The 16501-nt window shown below is 34.6% G+C and overlaps 1 protein-coding gene across 2 annotated transcripts in view; it reads left to right on the top strand.

Annotated features, from left to right (window-relative positions):
- Positions 1–16501, top strand: part of LOC136040888 (R3H domain-containing protein 1-like) — a 105699-nt gene that overhangs the window by 50858 nt on the left and 38340 nt on the right. Inside the window, exons 5-9 of one of the 2 annotated variants that reach the window (XM_065725299.1) lie at positions 3003–3264; positions 4142–4237; positions 7654–7817; positions 10729–10901; positions 16122–16297. In XM_065725299.1, coding sequence (XP_065581371.1) covers positions 3003–3264; positions 4142–4237; positions 7654–7817; positions 10729–10901; positions 16122–16297 — 871 coding nt within the window. Of the gene's footprint in view, positions 1–3002; positions 3265–4141; positions 4238–7653; positions 7818–10728; positions 10902–16115; positions 16298–16501 lie in introns of both variants that reach the window. The other variant, XM_065725298.1, reaches the window with a different exon arrangement.

Genomic DNA, 16501 nt, shown 5'->3' with positions numbered 1-16501 from the left:
CTAGTTTCGTTTTATTTAATCAAACAGTTCGTGGTAACGAACTGTAGTAAGGAGCAACCCGGCTCAATAGTAAATGAAACTATAAAAAACAGAATTTTGATGCTAAAAGATACATCAAAAGAATTGGATTTTCATGCTGATTTTAAATATATAAGTTTCATCGAATTTAGTCTTTGTCATCAAAAGTTACGAGCCTGACAAAATTCACCTTATTTTGGAAAATAGGGGGAAACACCCCCTAAAAGTCATAGAATCTTAACGAAAATCACACCATCGCATTCGGCGATCAGAGAAAAAATTTGAAGCTCCTATCTACAAAAATATGGAATTTCGTATTTTTTGCCAGAAGACAAAGTGCGTGTTTGTTTGTTTTTTGTTTTTTTTTTCTTTTCCCCAGGGGTCATCGTATCGACCAAGTGGTCCTAGAATGTCGTAAGAGGGCTCATTCTAAAGGAAATGAAAAGTTCTAGTGCCCTTTTTAAGTGACCAAAAAAATTGGAGGGCCTCTAGGCCCCCTCCCACGCTCATTTTTTCCCAAAGTCAATAGATCAAAATTTTGAGATAGCCATTTGGTTCCGCATAGTCGAAAACCATAATAACTATGTCTTTAGGAATGACTTACTCCCCCACAGTCCCTGGGGGAGGGGCTGCAAGTTACAAACTTTGACCAATGTTTACATCTTATTCAGCGTATCAGAGAACCCCTATAGAAAAAATTTCAAGGTCCAATCTACAAAAATATGGGATTTCGTATTATTTGCCAGAAGACAATTTTTTCCCCAGGGGTCATCGTATCGCCCAAGTGGTCCTAGCGTGTTGCAAGAGGGCTCATTCTAACGGAATTGAAAAGTTCTAGTGCCCTTTTTAAGTGGCCAAAAAAAATTGGAGGGCACTTAGACCCCCTCCCACGCTCATTTTTTCCCAAAGTCAACGGATCAAAATTTTGAGATAGTCATTTTGTTCCGCATAGTCGAACACCGTTATAACTATGTCTTTGGGGATGACTTACCCCCCCCCCATGGTCCTTGGGGGAGGGGCTGCAAGTTACAAACTTTGACCAATGTTTACATACAGTAATGGTTATTGGGAAATGTACCGACGTTTTCAGGGGAATTTTTTTGGTTTGGGTGTGGGGTTCAGGGGAGGGGGCGATATGGGAGGATCTTTCCTTGCAGGAATATTGCATGGGGGAAGGGAAATTTCAATGAAAAGGGCGCAGGATTTCCTAGCATTACTATTTAAAAAAAACAATGAAAATATAAACATGAAAAAGTTCTTACAATTGAAAGTAAGGAGAAGCATTAAAACTTAAAACGAACAGAGATTATTACACATATGAAGGATTCTAAAAATACTTTAGGATAAAGAGCGAGGTATTTAGGAGGAGATAAATACTTCGTTCTTTATGCTAAACTATTTTTAGTAATTTCAACTATTTATTCTACGGCCTTTCTGATTCAGGGGTCATTCTTAAAGAATTGGGACAAAACTTAAGATTTAGTGTGAAGAGCGAGGTATTAACGAGGGGACAAACCCCTTCATATATATAATCAAAAATATTAGAATATAAAAGTTTGTTACGTAAGTTAATTCTTAAGTTACGTATATTTTTTACTAATAAAAAACGTTCGTTAAAAATTAAAAGTTCTAGTTGCCTTTTAAAGCAACCGAAAAATTGGAGGGCAACTAGGCCTCCTTCCCCACCCCTTATTTCTCAAAATCATCTGATCAAAACTAAGAGAAAGCCATTTAGCCAAAAAGGAATTAATATGCAAATTTCATTTTAATAATTTATGCACGGAGAGCCAAAATCAGACATGCACTAATTCAAAAACTTTCAGAAATTAAATAAAAAAAAACAAGTTTTTTGAAATGAAAGTAAGGAGCGACATTAAAACTTAAAACGAACAGAAATTACTCCATATATGAAAGGGGTTTTTCCTCCTCGACACCCCGCTTCTTGCGCTAAAGTTTGATTCTTTCTCGCAACTCTACTTTTTAAAACAATAAAAAAATTTAGCGTAAAGAGCGGGGCGTCGAGGTGGAAAAGCCCCTTTCATATACGGAGTAATTTCTGTTCGTTTTAAGTTTTAATGTCGCTCCTTACTTTCATTTCAAAAACTTGCAATAAATTACTTTTTTTTTATTTAATAAAGGTAAAGAACGGCGTTAAAACTTAAAACGATCAAAAATTACTCCGTATATGAGGGGGGTGCCCCGTTATTCACTCCCCGATCGCTACGCTAATGTTCTATAATGGTTCAGTGAAAAAAATTATGAGCGCAACAAATTGTGGTAAATAATTGGAAGGGCTTTATTTAAGGATTGCCTTTAGCCTTTTAAAAATTTCAATTTAAAATTTTACTGTTTAAAGCAAACGCGTGTCACTAAGCTCTTTCATTCTTGAGGTACTCTGAAAAATACTTTTACCCAGTTCCAATTTTGCTTGTGTTTTTATATATGTTCTTAGTACTGGGAGGGGGAAAAATCTAACTGTAGCTTAAAGAGAAGGGGTTTGATGAGATTGGAGCCTCTCATATACATAATTTATGTGCGTTTTGACCTTTAATGTCGCGCGTAAGTTTCACTTGAAAACACTTGTATCTTATATTTAATTTTTTTCGTTTTAAATACCATATCCAGGGTTGTCCTAAATATGAGGAGGGCAACAGCCAAGGCCGTATCAAGGATCTTTTTCGGGGAGACTGTAAAAAAGAATTTTTTTGGGGAGGGGGAAGTTACAAAAACAACCTTATTAAACTTATCAAAAATATGTTTCTATCCATTTTTGTTCCATTTTATACGAGTCGGAAAACAAATCGTGGGAGGGGGGCAAACACCCCTAAAACCCCCTGGATATGGCCTTGGCTACACCCCCAAAAAAGCTGTCTTTACAATAAAGTTTAGCTTTAGCAGAACAATGCTTCGAAACTTCAATGCTTCAATACTTAGTGAATTTACTCTTTGAAATAAAAATAAGAATACTTTTTGTTAAATTTCAGGCGAACTCACCACAAATTCCCGCCAATGTCATCTTATCATAGAATGCTCGTTCACCGAGTTGCTGCGTATTTTGGACTTGAACATAACGTCGACCAGTCTGGCAATGCTGTCATCGTAAATAAGACTCGTGGAACAAGAATTCCAGATCCACCGTTTAGAGAAATGATACAGGAAAATATCCCATTTACGGATTCTCAGACATCAAGAAAACTGCTTCTCAAAAAGGATAGTTCCTCCTTTGAAGATAGCGGAACGGGAAAAGTAAGCTGATTTAGCATTCTATGCTGGTGATTTATTTCCAAAAGAGATGCTTCATCTACTGTCTAATGAATTTTTCTATATCTGCAAAAAATTCTTTCCTCGATTTTTTAAAGCAGTTTAATAAAGGAAAACACTCCAGAGATTGATAATATTTGTTTAATTTAAGTTATCGAACATGCAAGAATTTATGCGAACGGGCATCAATTAGTTTGTGGATATCTCTTTTAATCCCTCTCTTTGGAGGAAAAAGTAAAAAGCAAAATTATATTGTTTTTTTTTATTCGGAATCATTTTGATCCAAAACGTTTAGTGATTTTTAAAACCACTATGCTTTGTTGGTAAGACCTAAGTTGCTTTCAAATCCGCTTTTGGTTTCTTTCTTTAGTGCTCTAATTCGGTGTTTCACTTTTTTTTTTTTTTACTGGTTAAGGTATGTTATGTGTTATTGAGTTCAAGGTCCCTGTGTGTTATATTAAGCAAAAAATCATCATGAGATTTTAATTGTCAAAAAGATGTTATAAACTGTTCCATTGTAAAATAGGTAAAATATAACAGGTCTCAAAATAATAGAATCTGCATGGGCTAGTGGTTTCTTTCTGACAGTTTCCAGGCTGATAAAATTTGGTCGAAAATACTTATATCTCATTATTTTATTAAAGACGTGATTAGTAAAGAGTTTGATAGAGATGTTTTCTTGCCATTTCTAGAGCGGTAAGAAAAAACTTTCCTGCCCGAAAAAAGTTTTAATCACATAATTGAACCCAGAAAGACATTCAGTATTTTTGCTTTCCCATATAGTCTATACTTGTAAATGAACATCCTTTCAGTTAAATGCATTAAATAATACCCCTCTTGTAAACTTTTTTTATTGTTTTAGTCTCCAAACCATCAGCTAAGTCTTGAATCTCGAAGTGGCAAGAGTTATGAAGAAGGGAGCTTCGACAGAGTACAGACCCGAAGTTTTGATAAGAATGTAAGTTAGTTCAATTGTGCTTATTTAAAGGGAAACTCGTCAAAGCGCAAAAAGCGTATCGAAGAAACTTTTCGGTTTTAATAGAACTTTTTATGAACCCCCCTCCCCCCCCCCCCAAAGATCACATTTTAAGCTTAGGTCATATTTTCTCAGCGTCTAATAAACAACTCTTCCAAGTTTTTATGCTTAAAATGGGTATTTAAAGGTGAACACACGTGCAGAAATTTATGACAAGGGTCCAAAAAAGTAAGTATAAATTCCATTGGGAAAGGGGGGAGATGTCCACATTGAAAGAAACCCAAGCACATATCAGCGGATCTTTAGGACTCTAGCTTATCCCTCAAAACTGCAAGATAGAAAAAAATCCTAAAAGTTTTTATATTTCTCATATAATTAACGAGTATTTTGCTGTTTTTTAGTTCTTCACCTCCCCAGACTCAAGCACCTCAACATAAAATCAGGTGCATATGCCACCCAATTTCCTTCGCTCTTTGTAAATGTTCACGCTTCAAATGTCCTTTTTTAGTAGGTCAAACTTTTCGTAGATTTCATCCCTATTTTGAACTGTTTTACTTTCGTCAAACACTTCGTGGTAACAAACTGTTTGTAAGGTATGCATGATATGTAGTTTCAATAAATTTTTATAAGATATTAGGACATCTCTGTCTTCATATCTTTACAGGTTGCCAATAACAATTTTACGCTTTGATACATTTAAATTAATTGGAAAGTAAATAATAAATGTCCACTAGGTCTATTTTATAGTCTTTCTGTCTGGCCCGAGTTCAAAGAAAAAAAAGTTTTTTTTCTTAATAAATAAATTTATTTTAACTAGGAAGACGCCAGTATAACTCTGAAATAGATCAAATCTACCTATGTCGTTGTTAGCAATATTAATGTTATAATATCCTTTTGCATGTTATCTTTTTCATATAACCTTTAGAATATTTCAGTCTTAGAAAAACTTATCACAGTTGTTTATGTTTAGACAATTGCTTTGTTTTCATATTAATAATTTTCTCTTTTGATAAAAAGAAAATATGTTAGAAAGCTACGAAGCGTCGAAAAATATGGTAGAAAACGCAAAAAACTGGAGATGTGTTAAAAACGGCATGAAATAATTCTAGATGTTGAAAACACTTTAGGAATTTCAAACACTGAAGGAGAATTTTTTTTCTTTGTGTTAAAATAAGCAAAGCTTTTTAAATCTAACGAGAAATAAAAATTAAACTATAAAATTGGAGACTGTATTCACAGTCTTCTTGTCAGGTTGTATTGCCCTAGCAACCATTTTTTAATTTTATATACTATCAGGGTAGTGTGATGCATGATGACAACAAAGCAGGTAGGCAAAATTTATTTCAGGGGTATTAAAATTTTAGAAGGTAAAATTTGCCAAGGTCCATTCGCCCAATATACTTCAAATACCCTAATCTTGGCACAATAAGTAACTGTTATTGTCCGTCATAGATGGAGGTATCCCAGTGTCAAAATTTTTTTTTAGCAGTTTAATATAGTAAAATCAAGCTTATTGGTCTTTCCAAACCTCCCAAAACTAAATATGGGAGGTTTCATACTATACATATTCAAAAAGATTGTCAAGCAGTTTTTGGTAATGAACTTCATGTAAGAAGCAAATCGGCATAATAGTAACCAACACTAAAATAAAGGTTGGATTACACCAGGTCAAAAAGGAAATTAATTTATATGGTAATTTCAGGTATATAATAATCACCCCCGAATCACTTTTGATTCTTAGAAAGGGCACTAGAACTCTCAATTTGCGATTGAATTGGCCTCTTCCGAATGTTTATACATCCTTTTCTTCCATATGAAGTGCGTCTAGGATTTTTTTTTTTTTAACGTTCTGAAAGAGTGGCACCATTGAAATGATTAAGGCAACTTGTACCATGCAATATAATCGCCATTAAATGATTAAAACCTGCCCTAACACAAGGATCAAAAGGAATTCGAATATGCTCTCTTATATTGCGAAGATAATAATTATTTATGATAAGAAGTAATAGACGGTAGAGCACTTGGGAGGGGGGGTCACCATGAAGGTGAGAAAAAGTAAAAGATGCACACGAATGAATATAAATTTTTTCGAGATAGAGTAAAGGGAAAACCCCCGAACGATTAGTTTTAGGTATATAGTATAGCTTACAGCAAGGGCTATAAGCTATGCAAGTTGACTATTATTCAAATATAAGGTTTTAACTGAAGGGATAGTCGTTTAAACTTTGGAGCCGGCTCATTCGATTGGAAGTCAAAATTTTCATTTCACCTTGTACGAATCAAGGTAATCAGAGGGCAAAAATCCCCTCCCAACATGCTATTTTGTTACTTGTCTGTTATAGTACCAACCAATCAAGAAGTGAGCTTAGGTTAATCCTTACGAAATATACCTGAGCTATGCAACTTACTCATTGTTAAAACATAAGATTTTTACAGAACATTTTTTTTTATAAGCTTTGAAAGGGGCTCATTCGATTAGGAATCAAAAGCTCCAGTGAGCTTTTTAAGTACCAAAAGCGACCGGAGGGTAGTCACCACCAGCTTTTTTTTCTTTTAATACATCGGATAAAAATTTTTTGATGGATATTTTACTTAAAACAGTCCAAAGATTAAAGAACTATGACTCCTTGCATAAGACCCCCACACCCCAACCAGCTCTCGATGCGAGGGCAATAAGTTATGCAAGTTACCTACTCTCAGCATGCAGAATTTTCTATTTAAAAAAAGGGGGCATGTTTGATCCTGGATATCCAAAAAGCTTAGAGTGTTAAAGTCAAACTTCAAAGGAATGTCGAGAAGGACGCTAAACATAATCAAAAATCACTTCTACTTTCAGGTTGTGAAAAGGAAAAATCAGAAATATCTGAGAAACGGCTGATGTTATTCAGCCGTGGTATCGTTCGGGGAATGGTTACAGATTTCTTTATTTAAGTTAAATTAAAAAAAAACTTTTTTTTTAACTGAAAGTAAGGAGCGACATTAAAACTTAAAACGAATAGAAATTATTCCGTATATGAAAGGTGCTGTTCCATCCTCAACGCCCCGCTCTTTACGCTAAAGTATGACTATTTCTCACAACTCTACTTCTTAAAACAGTATTAGGTGTTCCCAAAAGCCCACTTTGAGCTAGTGTCTTAATAATGAGACTTCTTTTTCTAAAAGCTTGTGCTAAGTGAACATATTCTGTTAATAAAATTGATAAATATTTCTACGCAGCACTTCAAGGATTGTAAAAAGTGTTTTAAAAATTATTAATGTTTGGGATAATAGTTAGACTCACTGGATTTAGATGGGAAGGGGCATTCACCAGATTAAAACAGTACTTATTTGTGTTATTGTTATTATTCGCTTATGTGACATTATTTTGTTATTATTTGCAAATTTGTTATTATTTTCAGAGATCATGGTCATCTTGTGACGCTGGTGTTGTAGAAGATTATTGTTCTTCTTCTGCTGAACAAGATAATTATGAGCATTATTGCGACGAACAACAATTAATATGGCGTTTAAGTTCGGCTACAATAGGGAAAGCAAAACAGAGACAATTTGACCTTGATGAGAGGCGAGTACCCATTCATTCTTTAAAAGTAATACGTCATGTTTAGATGGTTATGACCAGATAATTCTTCTTTGGAAGACTAGACACTTTTAGGTTGCATGGGATATCCCCCATGCCAAAATTCTGAAGTTCCTTCGACCCTTTAAACTTTTACAGGTGGTGGGATTGGTTAGTTGTACAACTTAAACTGAGAAATAGAATTTTTATCACAGAGTGCATTCTAATATGTTTCATTGTTTCTTCATTTTTTTAAATTGTGGCTCATTTTTAATTGTGGCTCATTTTTTAAATTGTGGCTCATTTTGCTGCTCGTCTCATGTACCAAAGATACAGTCTTTCTGGTATGATTGGATATTCTGAAGAGTTTTAGCAGAAGGAGGGTATTATTGGAGTCAGTGTTAATTTTACCTGGCAACCCTCACCCCCAGACAAAAACAAATTCAAAACCGCCGGCTGAAACTATTTCTTTTTTTAATTGGGGCATATTTTTTCCCATTTCCAAAGTTGGAACCAACTTAATGAATACCCTCTAAATAAACGATATTATCTTGTTTATATTAAATTAGAAAATATTGTTTCCCAAGGAATAAAAAAGTAACGTTAAAATTTAAAGCGAATCTAAATTAATTTAAATACGAAGAAGTTTCCCCCTTCCCTCTTAAGATTACTCTCATTGATGCTAAGACTGGCGAAAGTCAATAAGCACTTAAATACGCATAATGCGCATTTTCATAACTGTCATCTTTTACAATGTTCCGAGAATGAGTTATTTAATTAAATTATTAAATTATTGTTTTAATTATTATTAATTGTATTATTTGATTAATTTATCATTTGATCTAATTTGAGGGGATAAGACATTCAGTAAGATTGAAAATAGTTTGACTTGCAGTTCGAAAGTTTCAAAAGGCAGTCCAAAAATGATACTCTTGCAATTACCAAGGAGGCATCTTTTGTGCAATCTGATTATTTTTCAATAATCGTGCAGAGTGGGGGTTGACTGTGCGAAGAGTGCTTAAGGAAGAAATATGTTATTGCAGAGAAGTGCTCCCTTGGAAAGCGCTTAATTTTTGTAAGGTTTTTCAGTACTTTAAACCGAATGTTTTTTTTTCACAAAGCTTGTGTTTTAACATGTTTGTCCTATTCAGGTCTGAAGCCTGAATAGGTTACAGCCCCTATTTTACGTGAAAAGAAAAATACATAAATGTGGCTAAAGGGTAAAGGGTGCTGGGGGTCTGCTGGGGGTCTGTTCTTTTTGTTAATGGGTATTGTTTTGGGTATGTGGCTTTGTTGCTATATAATACATAATAATATAAACACCACATAGTGAACTAGTTTATATAGTGACTAATACACCAAAAAAGAAATTTTCTATGAATGTACACAGAAAAATAATCTGAAATTCCTGGTGATTTCAAATTAGTGTTGTTAGTTAAGGTGCCAAATGAAAGTCATAACAGAGAAATATTTACGAATATAATCTCCATAGTATGTCCTCTTCCACCTATCCCTTCGAGGATGGCTCTATTCATGTTTTCAGTCAATATCTTGGCTAATTATGGTATTTGCAATAAATTTTACTGCACTTTCTTGAATTTATAAAATAAAAGCCAAAGTTGTCATGAGCTAGCTGTTGCTTAGACATTTCCATAAAACTGAAATATATTCCCACACTTTGTATGAATCTTCTTTGAATATCTATAGAGTCTTTTCCTTGCACAAATATTGCCAAACAGATAAAACCTTTCTGTGTTAGAAATTACTTTAAACATTTCCGTTTTCTTACATTTGATTATTTCTGGTTCTTGTCTGTTTGAAATTTTATTTTTAACTTTGCAACTAGAAAGAAAGGACATCAAGGATGGAAAGCAAAAGCATTTCTGAATCTCGATCACCTGTAATATCAGAAATAAAAATGAGACTTCTATAGTCAAAACTTTTTAACATTTGTACCCTCCCCTGGAAATTATCCTCTATAAATTCGTTTGGGTATCTACCGTCTGAGTCAAAAATATTTTCACACTCCTAAATAAAATTTATTGAAACAACTTCAAATTAAATAAAAAAATTGAAAAGAAAAATGTTCTCAGACACTTTTTTCTTTTGATGCCTCTATTTCTTTAGAAGTTAACTTGCAAGGCATCTAAACTCCAAGCTTGTCTCCAAATACAAAGTATAAAAAAAATGTTACTGTGCTATTCGAAAGACAAACGGTTTGCGCTAGAGCTTGCTTTAAAGAACAAGATTACCGTTAACATTATGAGTCTCATTATTCTCATTAACTCGAAAGATTCATTTGTTTAAAGACAAGACGACCTTTTTCACGAACAAAATGTCAATTTATTTTGGTGCCCTGATTCATTTCAAAAGCGTTTGCCTACTCCCTTATCAAAATAAAACTTTTGGATTTTTTTTTCTCAATGACATCAAACAATGCTGGAAAATGTTGATTCCAAACTTTGGTAACACCGTTGTCTTATATTTCTCTGTTCTCTATCATGAAAAGGAAAATTGTGTCCAGGCCAGGGTTGTATCCAGATTTTTTTTCGGTGAGTTATTTTTTTTTAGGGAAGGGGGACTTACAAAAAAAGAACTAAGGATGTTTTGAGAGATGTTTAAAGATTTTTTGGGGGGGGGGTTCAAATACTGCTAACCCCAACCCACCCCGCTGGGTACGGACTTTATCTTGGCTATATTCAAAGAAACTTCTCAAAAGAACGAAAAGATATTCAGTTCTGTTTCTTTATTTAAGTAACTTTTATTGGACAAATATTTAGTACTTATTTAGTGTTAAACGTATTGTGTTTACATGTTATATATCGAGTTATTTAAAAATACCATTTTTCTTTTAAATAAATGAAAAGATACTTAGCAGACAGCATGACTAATGTTTTGGAGGTTTTTTCCATTACAGGACCGGAAGGTTACTAAAAGTTGAAAGCTTAGACAGTCATGAGCTACATCAGTTATCCAAACTGCGACCAGCCGTCTCCAAATCGTACAGTTTTGGTGGTTATACAGGAAACGTCTCAACGCAGCTTCTTGAATCGGAGCAGAAACAGACAAATCAGACTCTTCTTAAGCAGGGTAATTACCTTTTTTTGAAACTTACAAAATATGAACGTTTTCCTAAATTTCAGTACAATTTTTCTTGGGTAGTTTTCACCCTATATCACCGATTAATTAGAAAAAAAGTTTTTTGGTGAAAGTATTGAGCGGAGTCGAAACTTAAAACGAAGGAAAATTATTACTTTCCATTTTATGCAACAAATTTTTCAGAAACTATTTCAGACAGACTGGTTTGTGATATTTCTTTATATTTGTAGGATTCTGAAAAACTAGCGCTTTACTGAAAACACAATATCTATGTAGCAAAACAGGAAGAGAAACCGGAAAAATCCTTAAGTGGCCAGCATAAAATAAAAGAAAAATCCATAGAGCTCATAGTAGTCTTTTACCGGCCATGAAGTCAATAAATTCTAGGACATAATTTTAACTCCATTAAAAAAATTACAGAAAGGTTAGTTTTCAGTAAAACACTAGTTTTTCAGAATTTTACAAATATAGGGAAATATTATGAGCCAGTTTGTTTCAAACAGCTTTTTAAAAATATGTGGCATAAACTGCAAGGTAGTCATTCTTGTTCGTTTTATTTTAAGGTTTATTCTTTACTTTCATCAAAAGACATTGGTTTAATTTTTTTTTTTTTGAATTTTATGGGTTTTAAAAATTTTGATAATAAACTTTATTAAAAGATTTTTTGGGACTTGGGCAAAGAAACTAAAGAAGTCAAATATGTCCTAAATGTCAAATCAAACAAAGAAAAATGTCTTGTTTTGCTTAAATAGGACACTAAATATAGGTTTAACTTCACGTCGCTTTTATAACTTGCCTTTAAAAATCTGGGACTTGTCAGTTAAAGAGCACATACGGGCCTGTTAAACTTGCTATCTTTGAAGAGAAGTAAATAAAAAACTAAACTGTCTATAAAATTATTAAAAGGAATTAAGGTTCGTGGTTACCAAATATTATAGAAGTTAATCTTTTTGTTCGTTTTGGTTCTTAGACAGTAAAATTTTAGGAGGACTGATCTTTAAAAATGAAAATCCGTTTATGTTTTTCTCTTCAAGGTGCTTTTTTCTTCGATATTTCTTATTCTTCAGGATTATTTTTCTTCAAAGCAGTTTTTTCTTCGAGATTTCTTTTTTTTCAAGATTTTTTTCCACAGGGAGCCCTTATAATTTGTCTTCAAAGATTTTTCTCCAATGTAGGAATCGTACGTTAGATCAAATATTTCCCAAACGGAATGAAGCCTTAGACACCTGAACCAACAGATCATTCCTAACATTATGTTTCAGCAAAGAAATTCCACGCTAAGGTCTGTTCCTGAGGGCGCGCTAGCATGCAACAATGTTATTGATCTATTACGCACACCTGGTTCTTACATTGTGATTAATTTTCTGACGCGAGCTAGACAAGGACAGGTTAAGTTAGGTATTGAAGTAAGTGAAGTGTTACGTAAGCATCATTGCACAAATGATTTCACTTGGTAGCTAGACAACAAAGGTTTTTGTCCGGTGTGTAGGTGTTATTGATTATCATCAATTGCGAATGGGTCGAGCTTACGTGCGGAGCCCCACAAGGTACTAAGCTCGCTAGTCTTTTGTTTTTGGCAGTGATAAATTTCATCCTTTGCGGCTACGAAGAAAGATTTAAGTATGTAGACGAGTTGTCAGTCCTACTGAAGTACATTGTTGAGAAGTCTGAGGCTGTTCCCCAATTCTGTAACAAAATAATCAACAACTTTAAAGATGAATGCACTGCGAACAGCCTCCAAATCAACGAAGGAAAGACTAAAATCCTTCGCTTTAATCCCCTGAAGAGACACTTTGTATGACCTCCTCTTCCTTATCCTAGTGAATCTTTGGCAGTAGTGCTTGGTGTCAAGTTTAGCATCGACTGCTCTTTCAGCCTTCATGTCGATACAATTATCAAAAAGGCAAATAGTGTGATGCGGACACTTTTACTAACGCGTCGATTTGGTTTCTCAGTGGCACAACTAAGGATAGCCTATCTCACTTACATCCGACCAATTTTAGAGTATGCATGTCCCGTGTGGGGCCCACAAGTTAATAACACTATTTACCTAAGTGACCAGCTTCAGTCAATACAAAAAAGAGCAGTCATAGTAATATTGTGCGATGCTTTTACTGAACATAAGTTAGCATTATTCACTTTAAAAATTCCCTCTCTTCAAGAGCGTTGTCTCAGTTTGATCCTTGAATTTGGCCAATATCTTCTCAGAAGTGACAAACACAGATCGATACTACCACCAGTTTTAGTGAAACATCGAAGTACTAGGTCGAAGAACATTGACAGATTAGTAGCACCTCCTTCACGCACAAATCGTTTTTCCAACTCATTCATCCCTTTCTTTATATCAAAGTATAACAATTGTTGATTTAATCCTATTCGTATTCTGTTTTTCTTTTTCGTCGTTTGATTTAATCCTTTTTTTGTAAGCATAAGCGCCCTTTCATTTTTATGACTATGAGAGATTGTGCAAATAAAACCGATTCTATTCTGTTCTTGTGCACACCTGGTTGTTACATTGTTACTACTTTTCTGACATGAGCTAGACAAGGACAGGTAAAGTTAGGTATTGAAGTCAGTGAGGTTTTACAGAGCATCAGCTTCAGATCTTTTATTCCACAAAGGATTTCACAAGCTAGTTTTTGATCCCACTTTTAAATTTGAATGATTCACCTTATCGTTTCTTTGGAAGGTATTTCTAAGGATCCACTAATATTCCCCATATTTCTTCTATAATTATTTCCTAAGCTCAATTTAAAGCGTGGGAGAGGTTACTTCGAGCGAGTTTTACTTATACTAGCAACAGCAAGGGAACACAAAAACAAACACAGATAACATAATATGAAAAAATGGAAGGAACACGGAGAAAACACAGGAATGAAAGACAAGCATACATCATTCCCGGTCTGTGACATTATCTGGCTGCCCCGGGGCATCCCTGTGATACATACTATCATCTTAAAAGCATTTTTAACCTTTTTCCTACAAAAATAACCCTATAATCTAAATTGACCATATTTCAAGCAAGAATCCATTTTTCTAAAACATATCCATATTTTTCATATCAAGAACAAATACGCCACCGTGCAGTATTAGTCCCTTTGCAGGTTGGAAGATTAGTTATATTAGGTTTTTAACACTTTTAAATTGATTGGCTATATCAGAATTTTCAACCGATAGCAAATTGGTCCTCTTTGGGACCAATGCCATTCCAAGGGCCCCATCCTTATCACCCCGTCTTTGTGATCACCTAAAAAGGGTACTAGAAATTTTAATATCTGTTCGAATAAGCCCTCTATCTTCTAGTACCATTGGTTCGATACAATCGTCCCCGGAAAAAAACAACAACAAAGAAACATTCATTCGTGATCTTTCCTCTGAGGGGAAAACAATGTGAAATCCCACACTTTTACAGATAGGAGCTTGAAACTTCTACAACAGGGTTTTCTAACATAAAGAATCTTATTTTGTTTTATATATTTAGAATCAGCATAAGAAAATTCTTTTGATGTATTAATTGATATCAAAATGCTTTTTAGAGCTTGAATTGCTATTGGGATGAGTTGCTCCTTACTTACAGATCTTTACCACCAACTGTTTGTACATAAAGCTGTTAGATATAAATATTTGCGTTGATTTAGAAAAGAGATAAAATACCTGGCCCCTTCCAAAAAAGTAATGCAATCTTGAAAGAAATCACGCAATGAAATTCAACATGTCTGAGAATCAGAGATTGAAAATTTCAAGATCCTGTGGAAATGCAAAATTTTCCATTTTGCCTAGCAGAGAAGGTCTTCGATTCATATTTTTTATTTCAGGATTGGTCGTATTGAGCCGTCGAATATCTAAAGATGGCTCATTTGAAAGGATTTCAAGTTCTAAAACCCCTTTTAAGTAAAAAAAGAAGAAATTGTGCCAGAGCCAACTGCCGATTCCCGCCATTTTATGCTAAAAAAAACAACTTTGACTCGAGTGCTTTTGAATGGCTATCGAGTCAAAATTCTGAGACAGGCAATCGGTTTAGAACTATCGAACAACTTTTCGTATAATGTCCAATTTCAGAGGCCAGTACTGTCGCACGCAGGGGTATATTTCCTACCAGAAATGCAGGCAAAGCAAAATGGACGGTTATTGTAGATCGTGTATTCAGTAATCCTAACGGTTAAATCGTGATCGTTTAGTTACGCTCTAACATTAATAGGGGATCAGCGTGTTTTTTTGAGGATAGGGAATGTTAAGACTTCCCGCGAGAATTCCTTCAGAAAATATGAAGAGGAATTTAACCCCAAGCCTCCCCTTATTCGGAATCATGCTTGGACTAACTGCGCAAAACGATTGACGGGAGGCTAACGGTTTACTTCTTATTATGGAAACGATAGTTTTTATTGCCAAAATAAAATCATTGACTTAGTAAAGAGTAACACGTCTCACCAAGCCTTTTTTTCAGACTCATCATATAAAACGGATTGTCGTAGAAACTTAGAGGGTGGCTCATTCCTTTGCCAATTAAAGTGTCATATTTAAAAGCAAAACCAACTGTAGGAGAACGTAATCGCGTCCTCTGTGTCCCCAGGTGCTCCTGCTTCAACATGACAACAGAGCAAAAGTTCAAACTAGACATTCTAATCAAAAGAATCCAGAGGTCCTAAAAAGTCTCTGAGTGTGACCTGACAATTGCAGTCCCAAGAGTAAGGGCCCAAACTATATTTTTAAGATTAACTACTACTACATTATTAGCCCCATAGGGTATCTTAAGTTTCTTTCCGGGGCTGATGAAGGGGGACATACCAGTAAAATTTACAAAATCATTACTTTAATTAGCCAAATATTAAAAGAAAAACTAAGCTCTAACAACGATATTGCCGAAACGTTTGTCTTCGGGGAGTTGTCGTCGATTATCAAGAAGTCTCCTCCATCCTCACCATCTACTCTTTCTACAATCCTCTACCAAGTACCACAACCTCCTTCACCCGCTAACTACTAATTCTACTACAACTACCAATACAATTTATTACCTCAGTTTAGTGCTGGTTTTCACGTGGCCCGATTTTAAGGACTTCATTATTTAAGAAAGAACATTGGTATTACTATCTCAATTACATAATTGACCATTAAAACAATTTTATTATTTATCAAATAATACAATTGCAATGCCCTAGATATACGGTATTATAACCATTATGACCTTTGTGACCTATTTTTTGCCAGATTCAGATGGAAGCTCAGCTTCTGTGTCGAGGCTAAGCCCGTCTAGTTCGGGATACAAATCTAGTCATCCTTCAGATGGAAGTGCAACAGTTTCAACAAACACAAGCCCAACTCTGAATGCAGGGAGCAAACGAAGGCTTCACGAGACAAGGCCATCAAAGTTGGCGTCTGATATATCTGAGGTATGTGTTTAAAGCCAACTGCGTCAAGGGAGATGAATTTGTGGACCATGATTTAAACAATCTTGAATTTTATGAGGTTTCAGACCTTGCGGGCCACTAAGCTATTATTGTTTGTGGCTGTCGTTAAAATAATATATCATAGTTACGGTGTCAAACGCAACCTAGTACAGAAAACTCTAGCCCACAGCAATCGAAAATTCAAAA

Source organism: Artemia franciscana, chromosome 21 (genome assembly GCF_032884065.1).
Source record: "Artemia franciscana chromosome 21, ASM3288406v1, whole genome shotgun sequence".
Lineage (NCBI taxonomy): Eukaryota > Metazoa > Arthropoda > Branchiopoda > Anostraca > Artemiidae > Artemia > Artemia franciscana.
This window is presented reverse-complemented; position numbering and strand designations above follow the sequence as displayed.